Source organism: Cetorhinus maximus, chromosome 25 (assembly GCF_964194155.1).
Source record: "Cetorhinus maximus chromosome 25, sCetMax3.hap1.1, whole genome shotgun sequence".
NCBI lineage: Eukaryota > Metazoa > Chordata > Chondrichthyes > Lamniformes > Cetorhinidae > Cetorhinus > Cetorhinus maximus.
The window spans coordinates 30,823,191-30,838,782 of record NC_135903.1 but is presented as its reverse complement, the minus strand read 5'-3'; the positions used below and the strand labels follow the sequence as shown (position 1 = coordinate 30,838,782).

The 15,592-nt window shown below is 38.6% G+C and overlaps 1 protein-coding gene across 1 annotated transcript in view; it reads left to right on the top strand.

Annotated features, from left to right (window-relative positions):
- Positions 1-15,592, top strand: part of dhx8 (DEAH (Asp-Glu-Ala-His) box polypeptide 8) — a 44,578-nt gene that overhangs the window by 16,885 nt on the left and 12,101 nt on the right. The window contains exons 11-21 of the mRNA XM_078529714.1: positions 415-562; positions 1,297-1,478; positions 3,481-3,675; positions 5,090-5,275; positions 5,887-6,097; positions 7,832-8,013; positions 10,085-10,225; positions 11,018-11,173; positions 13,229-13,366; positions 14,279-14,407; positions 15,023-15,219. Coding sequence (XP_078385840.1) covers positions 415-562; positions 1,297-1,478; positions 3,481-3,675; positions 5,090-5,275; positions 5,887-6,097; positions 7,832-8,013; positions 10,085-10,225; positions 11,018-11,173; positions 13,229-13,366; positions 14,279-14,407; positions 15,023-15,219 — 1,865 coding nt within the window. The remainder of the gene's footprint in view (positions 1-414; positions 563-1,296; positions 1,479-3,480; positions 3,676-5,089; positions 5,276-5,886; positions 6,098-7,831; positions 8,014-10,084; positions 10,226-11,017; positions 11,174-13,228; positions 13,367-14,278; positions 14,408-15,022; positions 15,220-15,592) is intronic.

Genomic DNA, 15,592 nt, shown 5'->3' with positions numbered 1-15,592 from the left:
ATCCGTGTTCCACTTGAAGCATGTTTGCTGCTTGCTTTTAATGGGAGTGTTAAATTTACCAAATTAGAAATTAATCTGCAGCTCATCTTTGATCCAGGAAGGCCCACACATTGTACATTACTCATTGTAATTATTCAATAAAGGCAACTTTTTGAGTTTGTTTGTCGGGGAGTGGATATATCTGTGGAATGAAGCTTTGAACTCCTTTGGATCCTGAAGGTACAGGCACTATATCAAAAACTAGTGAGACAGTCAGAGAGTGAGACCAAAGCTGCTTCCTGAGGCATATTTGCTGACTTAGCTTTTGTGTTAAATTAAAGCCTTTGAAAAGTTTCAGTACCCAATTATTTGGTACGATGTTTTCAAAACATTGCTCTTGAACTGCTAAAATGTTGGTTTATGCTTTGATTTTAGAATCCTGATGGCTCACTATCCCAGGCTGCCATGATGCAAAGCGCACTGGCTAAAGAAAGGCGGGAGATGAAACAAGCACAGCGAGAGGCAGAAATGGACTCAATCCCAATGGGACTCAATAAACACTGGGTTGATCCACTACCTGATGGTATGTTAATGGCTGAAGTATTTTCTTTATGCTGAGGATGGGGAAGGAAAGGTATTGATTGTAAATAGTTTCTTGTTTCTGCTGATCTTGTTTTTCAGAAATTCGTACTGTAATTTTTAATGCTTTTCTAGTTTAAAGTTGCTAATTTGAAGAATTATTAAAAATATTGTAGCTTTCTTCTTTTTGCTTTTTGTGTGAACCTTCTGCTTTTGCAAGCATTATTGCTAGGGGATGGAACACTTTCTATTTTGACACAGTGAATATCAAACAGTCACAGACCTGATATGGCAGTGATAGAAGCAGAGCAAAGCTCTGATACTTGGTCCTAACAATGTGTCTAAGACCTGAACACCTCTCCCCATTGCCTGAGTGCCGCGTTTGTCACAGCAGCCACCTTGTAGTCTTTCTGAATGAAATGATCAGTTTTCTCAAGTTAATGGCAGTTTTGTGTTGTGGCAAAATTAGGAACTGGCTGTACTGTTTTCAACTTAGACCATTATGGCTTGTAAACAGAGCAGAGATTCAGCCCATTAGTCTGACTAGATTTGAGCTCTGACCTTTAGTGTAGAGAAAAGTGCCACGCTCATTGCACTTTTTAGTTCTCTCCTCCTTATCCCAAATAAGATATTATTTTTAAGCCTGAGTGCAGTAAATTGTCATGTTTGTTGTACCAAATGCAGAAAGCACCTGAAAGACTGTGGGGCAGTTCAAAACCATGTGGCTTTATTTTCTAGTTGATGGACGACAGATTGCAGCAAACATGAGGGGCATAGGAATGATGCCCCAAGACATACCCGAGTGGAAGAAGCATGCCTTTGGAGGAAACAAGGCATCCTATGGTCGTAAAACTCAAATGTCTATTCTTGAGCAGAGAGAGAGCCTACCCATCTATAGACTTAAAGAACAGCTGGTTCAGGTAAGAGAAATTGCATTTAATTGATATCTAGGCGTGCTAAACTTTTTGATCATATTCCATAGATTTATTTTGCCACAAGTTTCTCTTTCATCACACTTTGTAACATATAAAATACCTGCGATCAGTTATAAAGGAAATTCCCTGTGTAAACTATTCCACAGATGCTGTAGGTGCAGGCTAGGGCCGTTAGATAGTGTTATAGCTCCACGCTATCTTGTACCACGTTGAGCTCTGATTTAGTGAGCAGTACCATCTATTAGATCCATTAAAACATATATCATTTTTTTTCAAGGATAGTCATTCCTGATAGAATTGAAATGATGTAACAGCATCGAGATTAAATTTATAGTACACTGAAGGAAGGGCAGAAATATCAATGGCCCAGGTCTTTTGTTCCCAGAGGGTCGTACCCCGGAAAATGTGCTGGGATCCCCTCGGAAGTCCCCATGCAAGGACTGCACGGAAATTGCCCGGCAACTTTCAACTTCCATTGCCCTGCGTCTGGAATCCTCTGAAAGTCCAGTTTAAAGTCAGAGACTTTGGATGCTTCAAACTCACTTAGCAGAATAGTTACCCAGGACAAGTTAGAAGGACTAAAACCAGTTGTAACTCCTGGGTAACTAAAGTACTGACTGCCACCCAATCTGGGAAATTTTAACTGTTTTGGCAATTATTCTGTTTTTTCCTTTCTCTAGCCCACTTCCTTTTTATTGAAGTATTTAGTAACCTAATGGATGCAATTGCTTGGCTGAGAGGACAGTATACATCTTCTAGCTAGTCATCTGTTTACGCTGCTGTTTGACCAGCACTATGAGGTGCAAATATCCTCTCCTCCTGGTACTAGGAAGTCCCTGTATGAGGCATCTTGGGTGTGAACTTGCAAATTGTACTATCATGCTAATGTTAATTATCACAGTGCAGTGTATAGCCTGGCAGCCTAAAGCATTGTATTCATTGCGTTGTAGCATTAATCTGTTCAATCTCTTGGAATTAAGAAGTAACAGATTAGCTAGAATCATAACTGTTGATGTATTTAGTATTTGGTATTGGTAACAAGCTGTGACTATGCAGTTGGGACAGTTTGATTAAGGTTCCTTTGGTCTAATAAGGTAAAGAATGTTGTGAATTTGTACAAAGGGTTTTACTGGGGCATGGACCAAGTTTATCATGGAGCCGGACATTTTCTATCCAGTAATACCTGCAAAAATGTTATTCTGAAATGTTTCAATTGTGAAGTAGAGCTCAAGGAACATTCGAAGATTTCCAATGCTTTGTAAACTTGGTATTTTGGAAACAATAATCTTGACTTTCAGGATATTTGGGGAAAAAAATCTTGATTTTATTAATGTTGTAAACAATTAAAATCTAATGGGAAACTCCATTTAAGTATTTAAAGGCAAATCTTATCCTTTCTTGGGCTTCTGAATAAGTATAATACGTCATTGTACGAACGACACGCTTCATGTAGAAATAATCAGTTGTTTGATTAAGTGTGATTTGGAGATAAAGTAGTGTTAGAGGTGGTGGTGACCATAATTTTTGATTTGATTTTAAAACTATTGCACTAAATCTTTGTTATAAAAACAGAAAACACTGTAAATACTCAGCAGGCTAGGCAGAAAGAAACGGAGCCAACTTTTTAGGTCAGTGCCTTTCGTCAGAACTGGTTAAATTCTTGCATCAGTTGTCTCAGAATGTTGCAGTGCTGTAAATAATAACTTGCATTTTGAAGTCAACATTCTCATTTTAAGTGGGCATTTACTATTTCAAATGTACTAGTAAAAGTAATAAGCTGGGATCCTTATGAACTGCCTTCAGGCACACTATTGCAACCTAATCCCTTGTCATTTTCCACTTTTCCTTTTGTAGATTGTTACAGCTCTATTGCAATGCTTTTCAAAAATGAAATTACAATTACTAGCAATCGAACACAACCTTAATGTCCCTGCCTTGCCTTTTTGAAAATTAATTTCTGGTAATGAAATGGTTTCCTTTCTTGTAGGCTGTGCATGACAACCAAGTTCTGATTGTCATCGGAGAAACTGGTTCTGGTAAGACTACGCAGATCACTCAGTACTTGGCAGAAGCAGGGTACACAACCCGTGGGAAAATTGGGTGCACGCAGCCAAGGCGTGTGGCTGCAATGTCAGTTGCTAAGAGAGTGTCAGAAGAGTATGGTTGCTGTTTAGGTCAAGAGGTAAGATGAAATTTCCTGGCTGTTTTATATTATTTCTGCTGTAAATCTTGTTTTTTTTTTGATAATTAAACATTGTTCTCAATTTAAGGTTTTTTCACCAGTAAGCTGTTGAAATTAATTAATCATATTTCAGATTTAATGGCAGAATAGTATTCTAAAGTAAATGCTCTTGTCCAGATTAATGCTAGTATCTCGTTTTTAAGAACAATTTTAAAGGGTTGTCACATGCTGCTGTTCATGCTGACAATAGATTTAAGTTGTTAGCTTAAGCAATAGTATGTAGCAATCTTTTAAATGATTTTTAAAATCTATATGCTACCATTTACTTAGGACCTTAAAGCATGGTGTGAGAAAAGTCCATTTTCCCCTTTGTTTCATATCTTCACACACTTTTCTCCTTTTGGGGAATAATGGAGAAGTGTTGGAAAGATTAGCAGGCTGATTACTAATCTGTCATGAACGCTCCTTCCATGGCCAGCAAGTGCCGGAGTGGGATTTGAATCTAGAGCTTCTGGCTCAATGGCAGGGGTGTGACTGACTGAGCCACAAGACCTAATTTTCCCCTCAGAAATCATGTATAATCTTTCCAAACTATTATTTATCCTCCTGAGCTAAGATTCAAATTATCTTCTGATAACTGGAGTGTGTTGACTGTGGCCCAAGATCCCCAAACTCTGGAAAACCCAGCCCTTGAAGCCCAGGCAAATCAGTGCCATATGTACATATATTTCTTAATAACTTTTTTTTCCAGTTTTGAACTTTGTGTGCCTGGAAACCTAGGGTGAGCCATTTCATTAGCTTTGTTATTTCATTCTAAATCTCACTCTTTTAGTAGCTATAATTTGAAGTCTGTATAAATTTATGGGAACATATTAAATATGGCCCCTGAAGGACCATGATGTGCATACAACTCACATAGACACAAAGTATTCAGAAGCACTCCTATGATAACACACAGTATTTATTACCTTATATGCCCTGTACCTTCTACAGTATATGGTAAAGCTCTTCCAAAATGGAGTGGTTCAGTTGATATACAATCTGCAAGAAAAGGCTGAATCATGAAAATGCTTCAACCTTGTAATGTGTTCTAGCAAAGCGACACAATGTGACCTTCTTTGAGTATATGAACAGTGTGCTGCATTTGATGCTGTAGATCAGGTTGCTGTGATATTTCTCCACTACAGCTCCTCTTTCCAATCATTTTTCAGCCACTATTTTTTTCTGTTTTCATGCCTCAAGGCTGCTGAAACATGAGAGATTGTTCTGCAATTTATAGGTGTATTTTATAATGTGTAACTGCCTAGATGACTTTGAACTGTGTGTGAAAGGATTGGGTGATGATCGGAGCAGGTGTGTTACCAGAATTGAGAGAGAGAGCATTCCTATTCACTCTTTTTGCTGAACATTGTAGGTTGGCTACACCATTCGATTTGAGGATTGCACCAGCCCAGAGACTGTGATAAAGTACATGACTGATGGTATGTTGCTGAGAGAGTGCCTAATAGATCCTGACCTGTCTCCTTATGCTATCATCATGTTGGATGAGGCCCATGAGAGGACTATCCACACTGATGTCCTGTTTGGACTTCTGAAAAAGGTAAGCTGTCATTGAATATTTTTTTCTCTGTTGCAAAGCCATTAAAATGTTGAGCAATGGCATATCAAAAGAACTCAAATTGAATCAGCCCCATATTGAACCAATTTGTGTGCATATTGTATTTCACCCTGGTGTTAGTTTTGATTACTGGACACAAAAGGCAACATTTAGAACGTGACATGCAGAATAATGGCCAGCAAAAATGACTTACATAACTAATCTAATCAAGGAGTTTAGACGACATTCTAAATTCTTTGAATGAAGTTTGATTTTATGATCCTTCTCTAAACCTTGATCAGATTACAATCTTGAACTCAGTCAGTTATCTATTTCAAATGTACAAGCATTTAATAGCTCAGCATATTCTCGGTTCATCCTTGTATTGCTAAATTATGCACATTAAATTAGTGGTACTGCAATAAGAATTTTTTCATTTTTTTTTCAATGTTTTATCCTGTAGAAGCACTTTTTTCTATAGTTAGCAGTTTTGACTCCTGTACCTATGATTCAAAGCAATGAATAATCCTGTCTGTTATATATGTTTCATTAGAACAGTGCAGTGAAGAAAAGGTTTCACCCTTTTAACTCAAATGCTTATTTTTCCTTTCTAGACTGTTAAAAAACGTCCTGATATGAAATTGATTGTAACATCAGCCACACTGGATGCAGTTAAGTTCTCCCAGTATTTCTATGAGGCACCTATCTTCACGATCCCTGGCCGAACATACCCTGTGGAAGTGCTTTATACTAAGGAACCTGAGACCGATTATCTAGACGCTAGTCTAATTACAGTGATGCAGATCCATTTAACAGAGCCACCAGGTATTTTCCGTTACACAGTACTCAGACTGCTGACTAATTATCTTACTTCTGACCTATCATTCTCACAAAAGCAATTGCTATTTTTATTTTAAAGTTTTCTATTTCTGATCTTCAATGTCATTATCTCCTAGTAACTTGAATAAAATGTTCATGATGCAAGCGACTTAAGAATTGAGCTACTCATTTATAACCTCAAGGACAAAACTATTTGATATTTGCTTGGCTTTAGGAGTGAAATAAACAGTAAGGCTATCAGATGCTCAGCATTGTTAAACAGTAAATTAGCCAACAATTTCCAACTGTATGTGCACAGTGAAACAGGGAAGTAAGAAAGTTGCTGTCTGGGTTGCCCTATACTGCAGAAGCTTCATTACGCCAGTATCTCACCAGGAGACTTGACGTTCAGAAACATGGAAGGGTGTGCTGTTGGGATACACATTAGATAAATATAGGACTTGTCTATTCAAGCATAAGAGACCTTTTAACAGTGTAAGAAGTCTTAATCATTTCCAAACAATCTCTCCAGCACTGAAAATTATCTTTTACAAGTGTGAAGTTTCATTCCCTCAATTTTAATGTTGGAGATTTATTTGCTTTTCTGTCTTTTCTCCCTCTTCCTTAACCCCATCTCTTTCTCCTCATCTTTCATTTTTACTTTCTGTACAACATTTGGCAATGAACTAAGTATTTCAAGTTCCCATTTCAGACACTTAGTAAAGATTCAATCCTGACACCCCAAAACATGTCCACCATCTACAAGGCACAAGTCAGGAGTGCGGTGGAATACTCTCCATTTGCCTGGATGGGTGCAGCTCCCACAACACTCAAGAAGCCTGACACCATCCAGGGCAAAGGAGCCCACTTGATTGGCACCCCATCCACCAACGTTCACTCCCTCCACCACCAACGCACAGTAGCAGCAGTGTGTACCATCTACAAGATGCACTGCAGAAACTCACGAAGGTTCCTTAGGCAGTACCTTCCAAACCCATGATTGCTACTATCTAGAAGGACAAGAGCAGCAGACACATGGGAACACCACCACCTGGAAGTTGCCCTCCAACCGACTCAAAATCCTGACTTTCCTTTACTGTCACTGGGTCAAAATCTTTAACTCCCTTCCTAACAACACTGTGGATGTACCTACACCACATGGACTACAGCAGTTCAAGAACGCAGCTCATCACCACCTCCTCGAGGGCAATTAGGAATGGGCAATAAATGCCGGCCTAGCCAGTGACGCCCACATCCCATGAATGAATTTAAATAAAAATTCAGGAAATACACAATTGCTGGCCTTGATCACGCAGCTCCCAGATACCCTGTAGAAGGCATACACCACCTTGAATTTCTAAGCATCATAAGTTCCAGTGTAAAAATCCATGAGTAAGTTAAGTGTAATGAATGGTGAGTGTCATTTGTTTGCCACTGACTGCGAAATCCAGGCCATGGTGAATAGTATAATTGCGTGCAGCTTTCTACTTGATGTACTGTCTCCCTTCCTCTCCCCCTGCCTCACCGGCCCCAACCCAAACCAGCCACAGCCTATTGCAGCCCCATATGTTTTACCAACAGAAACCGAGACTGTTTCTCTGAATGCATTTATCGTTATGTTGGTCGATTATTCTGTGCATTGTAAACAATTTTTTTCAGTCCCAAGATTTAGATTTGCTTTGCCCACAGAAACTTTCAGTGCAATTTTAAAGCCTGTTCTAAAAATGTTTTTGCATTTAGGTGACATCCTAGTTTTCCTAACTGGTCAGGAAGAAATTGACACTGCGTGTGAGATTCTGTACGAGCGAATGAAATCTATGGGTCCTGATGTGCCAGAGTTGATCATTCTGCCTGTGTATTCTGCTTTGCCAAGTGAGATGCAAACCAGAATTTTTGACCCAGCCCCTCCTGGCAGCAGAAAGGTAAAGCTGCAATCTCACTATTTTAATGTTAAACAGGCAATGCTGTTTCATTTAACTTAGAGCTGTTTAGGCAGAATTAAGAATGTGTTTAAGCTACTAAAAACAAAGTTATTTGAATCTTTAGTCATCAATTCCTCAGTAAAAATTGAGCTAATTCATTAAGCGCTTAATGTCTAGTATTTGACAGTTTTACATGTTTCCTTGTAAAGAAACCCAACATTTGTGGAGCTTCAATGGATTTCTTGCTGCCTGATATAACTAGCTATCACCACTCCTTCACAAAAACCTTTCCTAACTTGCCTCTCTTGCCATTTTTCATGTGTGATCTGAGATTGGAGGGGGTGTGATTGAGGGGTAGGGGAGAATTCCCCAGTTCTTTTGGAATCATGTTATAGGATCTTGTGTACTCATTGGGAAGTCAAATTGAGCCTTGGCTTAAAGTTTCATTTGTAAAACAACAACTGCAGTCCTCCCAGCGATCTAGTCAACATTTTATCTCTCAAACAGCATTACTAAAACAGAATATTCGATCATTTATTGCATTGACTTTGCTTAGCACAAACCAAGGGCTACATTTTCTTATACTACAACAGTGACCAGTTTGTGAAGTATTTAGGGGCATTCTGAGGATGGGAAAGGAAATACAAACACAAGTTTTTCTAAATCATCTATTTATTTGCCAACTTACTAACAAACATACCAATGAACTTAAATGAATAAGGACCATAACAGCTTACCGCATAAGTTGCAAAATAACTGAAAGCAATGTCTTATAGAATTAAAAAGTTTTTGTGGAAAGATTAATTATAACTATCAATTGAGAAAAGTGAAATGCAAGAAATGCTGCCATTCTCTAGGGTTTGGGGGATGAGGAAGGAGAGTAAATCAGAAAGAGTTCCTGTTCCTGATCGTTATCCAGTAAGTTTGGCTAGAAACTTGAGCCTTTGGGTATGTCTGGACATACAGGATTTGGCACAGCTCACAACACAGGACTAAGGAAGCTCTGCACTGTTGAAGTGTCAGCCTAGATTGTGTCTGAATCTCTGAAGTGGTCCTGGCATCCACAACCTTCTGACTCTGAGGCAAGCATGCTACTACTGAGCTGAGGTTGCCATCTGCATGCTTTATCTTTTTTATCCTTCACCCCCACCACCCAACCAAATTTTTCTCCCTTTTATCAATGTAATGATTTGTTAATTTTGTAATCACCAGGAACAAGAGGGTATATTTCTAAAATGTCCATTCTTTGAATGAGTCTGAACGTTGAGCATTGGCAAGCAGATCAACTGTCAGCCTTTGCAGACAAGCCTGATCCTCCCCTTGCTTGAAGTTCACAATCACGGGCTTTCCAATAGTAGGTGGATAGTAATCAAGATCACAAATTCTGGCTAATAGTTTTATTTTCTCTTTTAAGTCCAGTCCAAGTATTGCTTCCATTATCATTTCAGATGAGTAAAGCTAACTCAGCACAGATGCAGAGGGCTTTCCTGGTCTGCATTATTCAGTAGTGCAATTATTCACTGAGGGGAAATTTTCTCTGTTTACTATTGAGCACAATTACTGGAAAATTGGCCTATTTCTTCATCTTAAGACTTGACCTCCTGTAATGCTCTGCTTGCTGGGCACCTTTTGGCCTCACTTCCTCTACTCCACCATAGGTGCCTGATTGTTCAGCTACTACTCTCTTGTTCCACCTGCCTTGGTTCTCTCAGCCTTGCCACATCTCCCTTTATGTTTTCAAAATCTTTCTCAAAATCGCCCTCATCAACAATGCCACCGCTAGTCACCCCCAGCTCCCTCTCTATTGCTAGTTCCCTTCTGCTGCCTACTCAGCATCTGCAGATTTTATCTTCTCAATGTAGAGTGCTTTGAAATGCCCTCCTGCACATTAAGAACCCTGTAAAGTGGTGACAATTGTTGGCAACTGCTCCCAATGACATAGTGAATTAGTATGGGCCAAAAAGTAAATGATTTAATGGTTCTATCCCTACTGTTGTTTTTTTTTAATTCATTCATTCGATATGTTTTCCTAATCCTTTTCCATCTGTAACTACTTGTGTTTAAATTGTAGGTTGTAATTGCCACCAACATTGCTGAAACATCACTGACTATTGACGGCATCTACTATGTTGTGGATCCTGGGTTTGTTAAGCAGAAAGTCTATAACTCGAAGACTGGCATTGACCAGTTAGTGGTGACTCCAATTTCACAGGTTTTATTTTTAAACATCTGTTTTAAATGTAATTTATTGTTGGTCATATTCATTTTTCATATGTTTTGTTATAAACAAAGTCAGCATCATGATTAACTGACACAGGTTATATGTCATTTAGATCTCCCCGTAGACTGTGCCATCTGCATATAGTAGCCCAGACTTAAAAAGCCATCTTCTACTCCTACCAGTATTATAGTTTCCTTTTATTCCTCCACTAGTTTCTCACCTCCACCCCAGCCCCTGGCAGCCAATTTTTTTTGTGCCTCTCCTGCTGTTATTGATTCTTTGCTGGGATGTGATTCTGCTGGTATCGTTATGTTTGGCACCTTTCCCAAGTAGACAATAATTTGTGTGCAATTTGAGGGAAGCCACTTAATTGCAGGGGTATTGTAGCTGAGCTCCACCTTGTCCTCGGCAGGCACCCATACGCACCCACATCCGTCTTGCATCACCTCTAACACATTAAGCCATTCAGCATCCAGCTTGCGAGCTGTAGGATGCCAGAAAGATGAACTTTGGGCTGAATAACCTTTTCTTTAACTGATCTTGCACTATTTAAGTAAAAATATTCATAGAAACTCAACGATCGATAGGGAAAGTCAAACAATTTTGGTTTTGGTAATTAATCTTTAAAACTGATCATTGTTTATGATATGTGAAGGGTTATGGAGAGGAAAGGAGGACAAAGTCTTAAATTGTAATATTCCCACCTAGTGCTAAATTTTTTTTGCCATTGTTATTTCATTTTAAATATTGCCTTTTAAAGTTTGAATACTGTGTTGTCCACAGGCTCAAGCGAAGCAGCGTGCTGGCCGTGCAGGAAGAACAGGACCTGGGAAGTGTTATCGATTGTATACAGAGCGTGCCTATAGGGATGAAATGTTGACCACAAATGTTCCTGAAATTCAAAGAACAAATCTTGCTAGTACAGTACTGTCACTCAAGGTAAATTAAATATCGATTGCAGTTACATCTTCAAACACTGCTAAATGCGCTGGATGTAATTAGTTTTAAGTGTGGGGAAAGGAGACAAATCTGAAATCCCTGTCCCCTTAAAATAATGTTTCCTGAGTGTTGAGGTAACTTTGAGACTGTATATTAAAACCATAGAAGTGTACAGCACAGAATTAGCCCTTCTTTTTCCATGTGTTTTCTTAAACCTGGCGTTCTGCTGCAGTATCACACTAATGTCTCCCTACAGTTCTTTATCTTTGCCACAAATATTAATCCACTTGAAATAATGGTCCCTATCCCAACTACCCCCTGTGACAAAGCGTTCCATGCTTTCTCAACTCATTGCTTAAAGTTCTCTTAACCTCTTCTCATTCTCTTACTGACAATATTAAATTGATTACTTATTATTACTGAGTCTTCATTCATACTATCAAAACATTTCATAATTTTAAAAGCCTCTACTAAATGCCCTCGTAGCTTTATCAACTCCAGTAAAAATTGTCTCAGTATCCCAAGTCTCTTATATGTATAGTTTTCCATCCCTGGTATCATCCTGGTGAATCACCTCTGTACGCACTCAGTGTCATTAGTGCCGTTTTAATAATGGTACTCGGAAAATTGCACACAATATAATAACTTTGGAATGACAATGTCCTTGTACAAACTTATTACCAATACTCTTATACTTTAAGTTCCTAAGATGTAAAACCCCAAATGCCATTGGTATCTATGTGTTATTAGGCAGTAATGTTATGAAAATGTCTGTGTATTGGTAATTTGGTAAGTATTGTACCCCAGGACAATGATAATGAGCAAAGTGACAGAGTATGTTTAGTTTCAATTATATTTGAATTTTAAAAAAGACACATTTAAAACGCACCCTCCGAGTAGACTATGGCAGAAGGGTTATTGAATTTACCAGATAACCACTTCTAAGGCCAGGACTTGTGCTGCTTTGTGATTGACTCCTTGGTGTTGCTCATTTTGTGTCTTTGAAATCATTGAAAGATGTTGCTAAACTGAAATTGAGATGAGGTATTAGAATTGGTCCTATTAGAGCAAACTCCCGTTTGCTTATATAGTGTTTGTGGCCATCATTTTGAACAAGATTTTGGTTACCTCTCCTAAGTTTCCCTCTATGGCATGGTTTCTTTATTCTCTGCTCCCATTCTGTAAAGTGCCTTGGGATAGTTCCTACATTAAAGGTGCTATCTAAATGCCGCTGTTGTTGGATAACTAACTGATCTCATTACTCAAGTAATTTACTTTATGCCACAGAGCGAAATAGTGGTTATCGTTCCAAGGTATCATGGAGGAAAAATTTTTCCCACGAAAGTTCTGTGATATCGAACATATATTTGACAGATTTTACGAATTCCCACACGTGATGCAGAGCTTTGTACTCTGGGAGCACTTCTCAGGAATTTGGATGCAAAGATCTGCTTACCCCAGAGGATTTCTGTCCTTCCTGCTGAATTGGCCTTGATACTCAAATATTCTTGCATTTGCAGTATGCATAGCAAGGATTATTATTGTTCTCGAGTTCTCTGCTTGTGGGCAGGTCCTCGGTAATTATTCGTCAAACCACGGCTAAGTGCTGTGATTTTTCACTACAGCTAGGACGGGGAGACAAGCCCTGAGTCTGCCTCAGCTGGAATGGAGATCAAACCCCGTGCTGTTGCTGTTAATCTGATCCACATACTAGTCGCCTAGCCAACTGAGCTAACCGGCCCCCATGCCAGGGTTTTGAGTTCTTAAAATCTGTCCTGTGGTGTCATTTTGGTATTAAAGAAAAAATTAATTGTTTAAACAAGATTTTTGGGTTGGCAGCATATCACTTTGTTGTGTATATACCACCACAAGTCTGTTGTGGCATTGTAAATTGTGTATGATGTTGCTCATATTGCTTTTTATAGTTCAGAAGGAAAGTCTAAAGGTCTGTACTATCAGGACATGACATGAATAGCCTGGGTTAATTGTTTTAATAACTGTAGTCTGGCTTTCAAAATGTATGTACTTTCACAATGAAACCTTTCTCTGTCTCAGGCTATGGGGATCAATGACCTACTTTCATTTGATTTTATGGATGCCCCTCCTATGGAGACCCTCATCACAGCCATGGAGCAGCTGTACACATTAGGAGCACTGGATGATGAAGGTTTGCTGACAAGACTCGGGCGCAGGGTAAGGGAACCTACTGTATCTTTGGTAGACTAAACGCTGAGATGCTTTCAACTTTCAAATTTGACTTGATAACATCACTCATTTACAACCATTGTTGTATTAAATGAGTTGGGAATCAGTTGAGATTATTTTACTTTATGTTGTGACTGGAATGTTGTGCAGGTTGCTTAGATTGTTAATGCCTGAAGTTTGTTCATTACAATATCAGTAACCTTAAGTACTAAGCAGGAAGTGATTGGAGTAAGTCTCATTGCTTCTCATTTAGGTCCATTTATTACTCAATGCATAGGTCAGTCACACAGCTATTAAACCTGCAGTGTTTGCTGATGTCGTTGTGATCATAAAACTGTCTTCCAAGAAACAAGATGAGATGTGTCTGCACAATTTTGCAATGGCCAAATTGGCTGGCTGGACAAGGTGATTAGGCTTATTAAATTTTCTGTTGATTTAAGTTTTTGTATTGATTTTATTTTGATTGATTGGCAGAGCTGAGCTATGAGCTCATCCCAATCGGATACTCAAGTCTTTCAGAAAAAGGATCTATAACCCACTGTACTTTGTTTATAAATCATTTTGTCACACAGAGCCTGATGCCTTGTCTTGGACATATATGTACATGCACTGCATCAATCTTCACTGGGTTGATACAGTCTACTCCTGATCGAAAGTTACTTGATTTGAATTGCCTATTAAGTTAATTAAATTGATATCATGCAAAGAATGACAATTCAGAATGTTTTGTTTTAAACAAAAAATTGGCTTTGAATTGACAGGAGACCATATTGGTTGACTTTGAATTGACAGGAGACCATATTGCATCCTAGCCACCTTTCACATTAACAAATGATGCTAAAAGTTGAATTCTGATTCATCTCATTATTAAGCAGTTACATTTCTACACACCTTTCTCAGATGGCCGAGTTTCCTCTGGAACCCATGCTATGTAAAATGTTGATCATGTCCGTACATCTTGGCTGCAGTGAAGAGATGTTGACAATTGTGTCCATGCTGTCCGTACAGAATGTTTTCTACCGGCCAAAGGTAGGCAAATCTAACTGGACTGATAATTGAAAGTGACTAAATCACTAATGTGTCAATTTTATAACTCGCTTTGGGTAAATACACAGCCTATCCATGGTATTGAGATTGTAAACCTATTTTTGCAAGTACTTTTTCTTCAAGCTCGGATTTTCTGCAGAAACTGTATTTTAGAAATGAGAGAGTTTATTGTAAAGTACCTGGGCTTCTACCCATTTAGAAACCAATTTAAAAAAAAAATTAAACCAAGTGGAAGAACTCAGTTGTTAATCTAGCAAAGTATGGAGTGTTACCAATAAAATTGAAAACATTAGTTGCAATTCAAAAATAGATGTTGGAAATGCACAACACTTCCATCAGCACCTGTTAGGAGAAAAAATAGGCTAACGTTTCAGTTGTAGAAACTTCAGAAATGTACCAACAAAAGACCAACATCTGAATTGTTAGCTTACCTTTTCTTTTTAGAGATTTAACTGACCTGTACATTCCGGTATCTTCTATATTTGTGGCAGAATTCCAACAGCTGTAATTTTTTCATTCTGTTTATGCAGTTGCAGTTGTCAGGTCAATCTGCCTTCACTCAATTATGATTCATATTTGCTGTTAAATCGCTACTAGGACAAGCAAGCCCTTGCAGACCAGAAGAAGGCCAAGTTCCACCAGGCAGAAGGGGATCATCTCACCTTGCTTGCTGTCTACAATTCATGGAAAAACAATAAATTCTCCAATCCATGGTGCTATGAAAACTTTATCCAAGCACGTTCCCTTCGCAGAGCACAGGATATCCGCAAACAGATGCTGGGCATCATGGACAGGTATAGGGAAATGCCTTGTCACTCTCAGGAATGTATTTCTTAGCAAGTGAAGTTAAACAAAATGCGCACATCAAATCTATTAATTTAGTTATTGGTCCAATGAACAAATGCATAATGAATGAACTTGTATGTATAATGGCACATTCTCACTACCTGGGCAGTTTAAATGGTATGCAGTTTTAATTGATAGCATTGCCAGACATTTTTCACTTCTTCCCTTCTCTATGATCTCGATTGAATGTGCAGTAACCCTAGCCAGGAGGATGAATGGAAAGATAACACATAAGATTACGGCTCCTTTTCAGATATGCCTACTATATTAAATTACACTTGAAAAATCACTTTCCAGTGCCTTGCCATGTACCAAGAAAAT